An 11,149-nucleotide genomic window follows, 5' to 3' on the forward strand; every position below is an offset into this window, starting at 1 on the left:
TAATCTCCCAGAATATGTTAGGTGGTGATACCACACAGTATCAGTGTTGCAGACAGTAGTACCGCCTAGCACAGGCGGTTGTACCGCCTAGTACACCAAAAATCGGGGATGAGACATTTTTAGGCTCAAAATTTGAATCCATTTGAGACCTATAAATACCCCTCTCATCCCTGCTCAAAACACACAAGAACTGAGAACAAAAACAAGGGAAAATTCTATTGTAATCTTGTGAGAGTTCTCCTCCTCTAGTCTAAGTGTGATTTCTATTTAAAGAGGAGTGAGTGTATAAAGGTTCTCTCCTGAGCCTATCAAAAAGAGAATAGAGTTGTAAGAGTAATTATTTTTTGCCCATTGAAGGAAGACCGTTAATAGATGCCGGTGGCCTCGATGGAAGAGGAATCGGGAGTGGACATAAGTCATGACTACCAAACAACTATAAACTTGGTTTGCATTTCTATTGTTGCCATTTACTTACTTTGTAACTGCTTTACTTCCTCATTACTTTAGCTACACACTCTTACGAATATTTTCAAAGTTAAATATTATCGAAATGATTTTTATCGTATGAAGATTTTTTACTCAATGTGATTTTTACGTATGCACTAATTCACCCTCCCACCCCTCCCCCCCCCCCTTTCTTAGTACCGACATGATCCTAATACTAACAACTAGCGGTACTATCGCCAGTTTGAGCAGTATGACCACCTAATAGAGTCTTCAAGACTAGGCTCTAATAGTACTACTGCGTGACAGCATTAACTACTGGTGGTACCACCGCTAGTATTGGGCGGTACCACCGCTAATACTGGGTGGTACCACCACACAATCAAGCCCTAGGAGACCGAGCCTCTAGCAGTTCTTCTGCCAGACCTAGCAGTGCCACCTCCAGTTCCTGTTACAAGTCACTGAATGGGCCAACTAGTAGGCCCAATTCAATCATAATTAGGGCCCAGTTGGCCCATAATTGAGTTAGTAGGGTTACCCCCTAACCTAACTCAAATTAAGACCTAACTATGATGATTAAGACAAACAATTACAAATCAAGAAGTTAAGTTGTCTAGCATATCATTTGTTCATCTGAACTCCCAACAAACTTCCGGCACATCATTCGAACCTTTAGCGTATCACTCGATCTATCGGTATGTTGACTCCCATAACATCCGATCTTGGTGTAACGTTTGATTCTTTCGACTCGATGCTCGTTTTCTGACTCCGGCCCAACGTTTGATTTTTCTACTTTAATTATTTTATTTTTTCATGATCGTAGTTTGTCTTGCATCACTTTTCTCAAAATATGGATTAAATCATAAACTCATCAATAGATTTCATAATCAAAATTCAAGATTCAACAATCTTCCCATTTTTTATGATGATAACTAATTGATCAAAGAGTTAACCTTAATTCCTCCTATCTATATGCCATATCAAAATAAGGCAAACTTGAATTCAAAAAAAATAATAACCTTTGAATTCAAGTAAAACAATTTTGCAACATATCTTGTTAAAATTCCATACATTGTGCATCATCATTTAAACATAGTTTCAAGTCATCAAGGTATAAATGCACAATTCTAAACCATTACAAATCATCACTTTGGACATGATACCAAAATAATAAATTTTTAAATCACCCGAGGCCATCCGGCTAAGGACACGCCTACCTAGGCATCACACTTTCGACGCTTCGCCGATGCCCCCTCAGGGGGTGGAAGCGAATGTGAAAGATGGCCCCCCATTTGATGGTATGTGCTACTCGGATAACCATAGTAATTCTAGAGCTAATACGTGCAACAAATCTTGTCTTCCGGAAGGGATGCATTTATTAGATAAAAGGTTGACGCGGGCTTTGTCCGTCGCTCCGATGATTCATGATAACTCGATGGATCGCACGACCCTCATGCCGACGACGCATCATTCAAATCATTTTATTATAGAGATATATCATGGTTATTAACATGATCTCTAATAAAATGATGCCTAATATCAATATGTTTAGTTCAAGAGTATTGAATAAAATTATTTGTTAAACAAATAGCACTAGTGTTATCGCACTTTATCGAAATATTTTTCAAGTAAAGTCCATAATCTTGTAAAGTATTTTTCATCTAAATAACTTGTACACAACATGCACCTGCTGCTATATATTCAGCTTCATTTGTAGATAATGAAACAGAATTTTACTTCTTAGAAGACCAAGAAATAAGTGCATGACTTAAGAGTTAATATATTCCATATGTGTTTTTTCTATCTATTCTATATCTAGCAAAATTAGCATCGATATAGGCAATTAACTTCAAATTTTTTTATTTTGGATACTATAATCCTGGATTAAGAGTTCGTTTTAAATATCTAAAAATCCTCTTAACAGCTTTTAGGTGAGATTTCTTGGGATTAGATTGAAATCTAGTATATAATTCAACACTAAATATAATATTAGATCTAGTTACTATGAGGTATAGTAAATTACCTATCATACCCGTATAAGTTTTTTGATCAAAACATTCTCCATCAATGTCTATATATAATTTTGTAGAAGTATTGATATATTAATAGCCTTAGCACTATCCATATTAAATCTTTTTAATATATCTAATGCATAGTTAGTTTGACTAACAAAAGTTCTATCACTAAGTTGTTTGATTTGTAAACCTAGAAAAAAAGTTAATTCCCCCATTAAACTTATTTCGAATTCTTACTCATACTTTTGGTAAAAGACTCACATAAATACTCATTTGTAGAACTAAAAATAATATCATTAAGATAAATTTGAATAATAAGAAATTTATTTTCAAAATATATAATAAACAATATGGTATTAACCTTACCTTTTAAAAAATCATTATTAATTAGAAAAGAACTAAGTCTCTTATACCAAGCCTTTGGGGCTTGTTTCAATCTATAAAGAGTTTTAGAAAATTTAAAAACATGATTCAAAAAATTAGTATTCTAAAATCCGAGTGGTTGTTCAACATAAACTTATACGAAAATAAAGTCATTAAGAAAAGTACATTTAACATTCATTTGAAATAACTTAAAATTATTACAACTAGCATAGGCAAGGAGTATCCTTATGACTTCTAATCTTGCCATAGGAGCAAAAGTTTCTTCATAATCGATACCTTCTTCTTAGTTGAAACCTTTTGCCACTAATCTAGCCTTATTTCGAGCCATAATACCAAGTTTATCTTGTTTATTCCTAAAAACTGATTTAGTACTAATTATAGGGTGGAACAAGCTTCCATACCTCATTTCTCTGAAATTGATATAACTCCTCATGCATTGTAAAAATCCATGATTCGGAGATAAAAAGATCACATTTGCATAAAAATTTTTAAAAGAAAAATGAGTTTGAACACTTTTTTATGTATCTCCAATAATTAGCTTCTTATGATGAGTATCTACATACTTTCATTCCTTGGGTAAGGGTTCTTTGGAAGTAGATACATCCTAGTTGCTAAGGAGAGGAGAATTTTTATTCAAATTCAAAGTATCAAAATCAAAATCATCATCAAAATTATTTTTCTTAAATTTAAAAACCTCATTAAAAATAATATGGATGGATTCCTCAATAACTAAAGTTCTTTTATTGAAAACATAAAAAACTTTAGAAATAGAGGAATATCCAAGAAAGATACCTTCATCGAATTTTGCATCAAATTTTCCTAAGGCACCCTTTTCATTTAAAATAAAGCATTTATAACCAAAAATTTTAAAATTTAAAATATTGAGTCTTTTATTATTCCATAATTTATAGGGAGTTTTATATAGGAGAGGTCTTACAAGAACCATATTCATGACATAGCATGTCATGTTAACAGCTGCGGCCCAAAAATATTTGGGTAGACTATGTTCGTTTAATATGGTTCTTGCCATTTTTTGGAACTCCTATTTTTTCACACAACAAATCCATTTGTTGTGAGTTTCTTGAAGTAGAGAAGTTGTTGTTATACCCATTTAAATCATAAAAAATTTAAAAATCATGGTTTTAAAATTCACACCATGATCACTTCGAATAGAGGAAATCATAAAACCCTTTTCATTTTGAACTAGTTTACAAAATTTTAAAAAAAATTAATGTAATCACTTTTATGTGCAAAGAAGTATGTCAAAGTATATATACTATAATCATCAACTATAATGAAAGCGTATTTATTACCTCCTAGACTTGTTATATCAATTGGTTCAAATAAATCCATATAAATTAATTATAATGGTCTAAAGGTGCTTATTTGATTTTTAGATTTAAAACTATTCTTTATTTGTTTACCTAGTTGGTATACATCATAAACTTTGTTTTTGACAAATTTAATGCTAGGCATTTCTCTCACAAGTTCTTTAGTTGTAATTTGTAATATTAGTTTCATGCTAGCTTGACCTAGTCTCCTATGCCAAAGTCATGGGTCATTATTTAAAATCAAAAGGCAAGTTTCATCACAAAACTCATCAAGGTTAATAGTATACACATTATTGGACAAGGCAATCAAAGATCTATTTTTGTGTGATATTTCTATAATGCAAACATTAAATTCAAATTTTATGTTATAACCCTTATCACACAATTGACTAATGCTTAGCTAGTTATGTTTAAACTATCTACTAATAAAACGTTTTCAATCAAAATGTTTGATTTGTTACTTATATTTCCTTTGGTAGCTTCTTCTTCATTTTAAGACATTCATTTTTTAAGTGCCCCAACTTCTTACATTCATAGCATATTATTGTGTCCTTTTTTAATTCATTTTTGTTCTTAATATCTTATTTTATTTTAATTTTTTTTAAGAATTTTTTAAATTTTCTTGTAAGAAGTGCAAGTCATCATCATCATCATCATCACCATCACTTGAGTTTTCTCCCAATTGGTCTTCTTTAGTTCTAAGTGGCATGTCCTTCCTATTCTTTGAAAGATTGTTCTCATGTTCATCATGTGTTATATATGTCATTTCATAGGTCATTAAAGACCCGATAAGTTCTTCAAGCAGAAAATTATTTAAGTCCTTTGCTTCTTGTATTGCTTTTACTTTTGGATCCCAACTTTTTGGAAGGGATCTTAGTATTTTATTTACAAGTTTAAAGTTAGAAAAACTTTTATCAAGTACTTTTAAATCATTAACGATATTCATAAAACGAGTGTACATATCTCCAATAGTCTCGCTTGGTTTTATTCGAAACAACTCATAACTATGCACCAAGAGATTAATTTTTTACTCTTTAACTATACTATAAGCCTTTGTGTGTGACTTCGAGTGTGTGCCAAATATTATGTGCAGTTTCACATATAGAAACCCGATTAAATTCATTTTTATCTAGATCACAAAACAAAGCGTTCATCGCTTTAGCATTCAAAGATAAAGTCTTCTTCTCCAAATCATTCTATTCGTTCATTAGTTTAAAAGACATTTGAAAATCACTTTCAACCATATTCTATAACTCGAAATTCATATAAATCAGAAAAATCCTCATACTAGTTTTCCAAAATGTGTAGTCCATCCCATTGAACATATGACGATGAGTGATAGAATGACCCTCTAGATTGCCGACAAAAGCCATCTCTCTTGGATGTTAAACCAAACAAAGATAAACTTGGCTCTGATACTAATTGTTAGGACTGCTTCCGCATTACGAGGGGGGAGGGGGTGGGGGTGAATTAGCGCTTACGATAAAAACATCAGTTTTAAAAAATTACATTCGATGCAAAATCATATCGAAAATGTGCTTAACTTGGAGTAAGTGAATTAAGCAATTAATTCAGACAATAATAGTAATGAAAAATAGAATGTAAATATAAACTGAGTTTATAGTGATTCGATCGTAGCGACCTAATCCACTCTCGATTCTTCTTCCGTCGAGGTCATCGGCATTCACTAATAGTCTTCTTTAAATGAGCGAAGACCAAGTACCCTCTTACAACTCTTTCTTCTTTTCACAGGTTTAGGAGACAACCTTTACAAGCCGCACACCTCTCTTAGAATGATCACAAATCTTAAGGAGGAGGAGGAGGACTTTAACACTTTTTCAAAACTTTTACAGCTCAAAATCTCAAGACTTTTGTTCATTTTTTGTGATCTTTAATGTAAGAAAGAGTGGGATATTTATATACCTCAAATGACTTCAAAAAAAAGTCAAAAAGTGTCTCATCTCGGGTTTTTGGGGTACTAACGATACCACCGCTAGTATTGGGTGGTACCACCGCTAGTACTAGGTAGTACCACCACTTGCTCCCTTGACAACTCGCGGTATTATCGCTAGTCTAAGCAATACAATTGTTTGACAGAGCCTCAAAGATTGGGCTCTGATAGTACCACCGCTTGACAGCATTAACTACTGACGGTACCACCACCTGAGCGGTTTCACCGCTAGTCTTTAGCCGTTAGCGATTTCACTGCCAGACCTAGCGGTCCCACCGCTAGTCTCTACTACAAGTAATGAAATGGGCTAACCAGTAGGCCCAATTCAGTTCTAATTAGGGCCTAATTGACCCCTAATTGAGTTAGTAGGGTTACACTCAAACCTAACTCAAATTAAGATCTAACTATGACGATTAAGACTTAAATAATTACAAATCAAAAAGCTAAGTTGTCCTACACATCATTTGTTCATTCGAACTCCCGGTGAACTTCCGATGTATCGTCTGAACCTTCAGTGTATCGCTCAATCTATCGGCATATTGACTCCCGCAACATCCGATCTTGGCACAATGTCCGATTCTTCTGACCCGATGCTCATTTTCTGATTCCAGCCCAACATCTGATTCTTCTGTTTTAATTATTTTATCTTTTTATGATCGTAGTTTATTCTGTAATACTTTTCTAAAAATATGGATTAGATTATAAACTCATCAATTGATTTCATAATCAAAATACGATATTCAACAAAAACTTATCTCATAAACGATTTGCCAAATAGCAAAAATGGAAAGAAATTGCTTGTTTGAGCCTGTTTGGATGTGTTCTTGAAAAACTATTCTCAAGAAATAAGAAATATAAATATTCTTGATAATGGAATAATAGATTACACAATATTTGGATCTGTGTGGATTCTTTTTCATTGACTAATATTCTCCTAGGCATTCCAATGCCTAAATAATTTGTGCAATTAGTGTTTAACTTTTAAGATCATATCATCAATTTAGAGTTGATAATAGAGAATCCGTTTAATTGCTAGGTATACTAGAATTTAAGACATGTTCCTCCGAATTTACTACACCATGCATCTATTATTAATATTAATGAACTTTTTGATAAAAATAATAAAAAAATAAGATACTATATCATCTTTTTTGTGCATCGAAATCATTATAAGCATGGGAAACCTAACCCTTTGTAAGTGTACCTAAAGAAGCATAGATGTGACATTGGACTAGTAATGTCAATTTGCTGAACCTCTCCGCTTCTCAATCAAAATCAAAATGTGAGAGACCTTGTTATTAATTTTATATGAGTGTATTAAGATGGAGGAACAATAACACCAACAATGTCATGCCCACATCGGGGAGAGAGCAACGCACAAGCACGCGTTCCAATCACCCTTTATCTGCTCAATTTTACATTTGCATCGTGAAAAAAGGAAGAGAGAGAATTTAAGATCTCACGATAAGACCTTAGAATATTTATGATATTATAAGAAATATGAGACACCATCTCAGAAAAATAAAATCTAGATTACCTTTAAAAAAATCAAAATTTTTTCAAGGAAACCAACTTTATTTTTTTATTATTTTATAAATTATAATTTTTAAATAAATAGGATATCTCTCCCATAATTAAGTTATGGGTTCTAAAATATTATAAAAGAGATGGATAGGGTTGAACAAAGGTCTTGATGGGATAAGAGGAATAATAAAAAAATATTTTTTTTTATTTTAATTTTAAATATTATTGTATAACTTTAGATATCTAAATTAATTTTGTTTTTAAAAATTCAGACGGTCTAATTTGTGAATCTAATTCAGACGGCCGAATCGTCGATTTATTTGATCGATTGGGATCAAAATTTATAATGATATTACTTTTAAAACCTTAAATTGAAGGGGGGCGAAAACACGTAATGCCTGGAGGATTTGTTCTCTCTCTCTCTCTCTCTCTCTCTCTCTCTCTCTGCCTGCAGGTTGCATTCACGTGAAAGAGAAAAAAATAAAAAATAAAAAACCTTAAATTGAAGGGGGGAGGGGGGGTGGAAACACGTAATGCCTGAAGGATTTGTTCTCTCTCTCTCTCTCTCTCTCTCTCTCTCTCTCTCTGTGCCTGCAGGTTGATTCACGAGAAAGAGAAAAAAAAAAAAAAAAAAATCTGTCTCCTTATCCAATGATTACGGCAGCCAACCTTCGACCCGACAAGCCGACTCGGCAACCCCGGAAGCGGAGACCTGCACGCTATTCTCGTTGATGTCCCTGACACGTGTCAATCACCTCGACCCTTACTTCCCCATTTGACGTGACCACCCTCGAGTCAAATCCCCCCGCCCTTCTCCCGACCCCAACCTCGTGTTCCAATCCCCTCTGTCCTCGCATTTACCTTCCCCCTTCCCTCTTCGTCTTTCGTTCTCTAAAGCCTCCCTTTCTTTTATTTGCCACACCTTATCCTCTTCTACTTCTTTTTCTCCCCTTCTGTTTTGGTTGGCTGATGGGGAGTCTGGAGAGGAGCCCATCCGAGCTGGACCTCACCATTGGTGTCCCTGGTTCGAGCTCTTCTTCTTATTCACCAGTTTGGTCTGGTAGGCTCGTCTTCTGTTCATCTCTCTCCTCCCTAGCTATGGATGCTCCATTTTTCACTGTCTTTTATCTTCTCTCTTGGATGTCTTGGGTCCATATATAGCAGGAGGTGGTGGCAACATGAGGGACCTGGACATAAACCAGCCAGCTTATGGCGGAGAGGAGGAGTACCCCATGGGAAGCATAGAAGAAGAGGAAGAGGAGGGCGGGACTCCCAGGCCCAAGAAACTCCGGCTCTCCAAGGAGCAGTCGAGGCTACTGGAAGAGAGCTTTAGGCAGCATCACACCTTGAACCCTGTAAGTCCAACTCTCTGCTTGGTGTAGTAATTGAAAAGCTGTTCGTTGTTCTCCAGTAGCTTAAAGCTTTGTAATAAATGCGCATTTTTGTTGGCATTTGTTGGGGGTGAAATAATGACGATGAAAATGAACGAAACGGCAGAAGCAGAAGGAAGCGTTGGCGATGAAGCTGAAACTGAGGCCCCGCCAGGTGGAGGTGTGGTTTCAGAACCGCAGGGCCAGGTGAGCGATGATTAATGCTCCTTGTCTTCTTTCCTTTCGTCTCCTTCACTGACCACAAGAGTCCTCGTCGTTGCTGCTTTGACTTGGGAGTTAATGGTCTCATTTACGGCTCGTTTGCTTCGTCACGTTGAAGAAGGTGAGATATCGAACAGGGAGGACACGATAAATGAGAAGTAGATGAGAGATCATGAGCCCTTTAGATGCTGTGGTTGTGGCATTACTCACTTGCAGGCTTTGCCTGGTAATAACATGACATAAAAAGCTCCTGCGTTGTGGTACAGGACGAAGCTGAAGCAGACGGAGATGGAGTGCGAGTACCTGAAGCGGTGTTTCGGATCGCTGACGGAGGAGAACCGACGGCTGCAGCGGGAGGTGGAGGAGCTGCGGGCGCTGCGAGTGGCCCCACCTACCGTGCTCTCCCCCCACACCCGCCAGCCGCTGCCGGCCTCGTCCTTGACCATGTGCCCCAGGTGCGAGCGGGTGACCGCAGCGCCACACCTTGCGCCATCGTCGGCAGGGGGCCACCCGTTCCGCCGCCCCGGCGCCCTGCCGGTCGCCGGAATCGCGGATGGCTGACAAGATCGTGTGGGATAAGGTTTATACATGAGAGAAGATCGAGCAGGTGTTTTCCTTCTCAGCATGTCAACGTTGCTCGGTTTGTTGTGTCTAAGATTCATGGATCAAAGATTACCTGCAGATGTATTCTACTAGTCATTCTCTCCATGTCCATTTCATGTGCTAACAGATAATGGTAGAACAAGAAGAATTCATCCCCCACTGCTTTCCTGGAAGCCATAAGACAATAATGAGTTGCTTCTACAAGAACTCATCCTGGAATGCAACCTTTTCATCGACAAGATGCGGTGTATTGGTTGGAGCAGAAAGTCCATCTTGTGGTACACCGTGATCCCCCGTGCCTTCGGCGTCTGTGTAAAAGTATATGATTGTGGCACATACCAACTCTATTAGATTTAAATAGGTGTTGGGTTAACGCTTAGGCTTCTAGAATCATTCATCACCCAGCTAAAATCTTTATTAGAGTTAAATATATATCGGGTTTTTATTTTCTAAAAGCTTAAGCTCTTGATATTATTAGTCATACCATCCAAAATCTTAATCAAACTCTTGTTGATGGGATTATTGTATTATATTACATATGTAGAATGCAATAATAATTTGATGGATTATTGGTTTGTGTGTGTACTGTCATGGGGTGGGTGTGAATAGTCACCACCAGCTCATAATGAGCAAGCCTCTAAAAGCAAAGAAACAAAAGACAAATGACAAGTACCACCACTCCAGTCCTATCTTGCACTGATATCATTTAATTTAATGTCAAAGCTGAGCTTTTGCTTACCATTTCACACATGAGCTCAGGATGGGCATACCCATCAAACATGGACCTACACAACCTCAATATGTTGCATTTGGAAGACATCACACCTACACCTTATAGTCTTGCATGTCAACATGTTATTGGCTTTATTTCTTTGTAATAGACTAGTCGAGCTTTCAACATTTTTTCTCTGTGGAGTTGTCCTTCATATTCCCTGAATTGGACTACATAGATTGTAGATATTTCACTGGTTTTACAGATATATTTGGTTGAACTAAGGATGGAACTATTGCCATATAGTGGAAAGAGTGAGGGAAATAGCATAATTGCATTAGAAAATCTAAATGTTGAATAAATTCCTTTAACACATTATTATTTAATCATCCAAACATAGAGGACAAGGGTTGATGAAAAGGTTCTCTATTGGGTGATAACTCGTAACCTTCCCGATCAACTAAAAAAGGACTCAATATCAAGATCTGACCGAATGAGATGATTTATTCATCAGTTTGTTGAATCTGAATTACCAACAAAGATCTTCAATATATCAATTTTACCCATATAGAGAAGCAACCTTACCAAGCTCT

The 11,149-nt window shown here is 36.1% G+C and overlaps 1 protein-coding gene across 2 annotated transcripts; it reads left to right on the forward strand.

Annotated features, from left to right (window-relative positions):
- Positions 1–8,541: 8,541 nt before the first annotated feature.
- LOC103974017 (homeobox-leucine zipper protein HOX3-like) lies at positions 8,542–10,001 on the forward strand. Of its 2 annotated transcripts, none has more exons than XM_018821673.2 (4): positions 8,542–8,709; positions 8,811–9,004; positions 9,147–9,226; positions 9,508–10,001. In XM_018821673.2, exons 1-4 carry the CDS (start codon positions 8,619–8,621, stop codon positions 9,800–9,802), a joined length of 660 nt encoding a protein of 219 aa, XP_018677218.2. In that variant the 5' UTR covers positions 8,542–8,618; the 3' UTR covers positions 9,803–10,001. The 2 variants fall into 2 exon arrangements, with proteins under 2 accessions (XP_018677218.2, XP_009387011.3); XM_009388736.3 differs by having other exon boundaries at positions 8,814–9,004.
- The last annotated feature ends 1,148 nt before the right edge of the window (positions 10,002–11,149 follow it).

The sequence above is a fragment of the Musa acuminata genome, chromosome BXJ1-2, assembly GCF_036884655.1.
Source record: "Musa acuminata AAA Group cultivar baxijiao chromosome BXJ1-2, Cavendish_Baxijiao_AAA, whole genome shotgun sequence".
NCBI classification, from domain to species: domain Eukaryota; kingdom Viridiplantae; phylum Streptophyta; class Magnoliopsida; order Zingiberales; family Musaceae; genus Musa; species Musa acuminata.

Excerpts from the sequence above, each read along its gene's own strand:
- LOC103974017 (XM_018821673.2), top strand. The coding sequence starts at position 8,619 with ATGGGGAGTCTGGAGAGGAGCCCATCCGAGCTGGACCTCACCATTGGT. Across the intron at positions 9,005-9,146 it reads AGCATCACACCTTGAACCCT|AAGCAGAAGGAAGCGTTGGC; the intron begins GTAAGTCCAACT and ends ACGAAACGGCAG. Across the intron at positions 9,227-9,507 it reads TTTCAGAACCGCAGGGCCAG|GACGAAGCTGAAGCAGACGG; the intron begins GTGAGCGATGAT and ends GTTGTGGTACAG.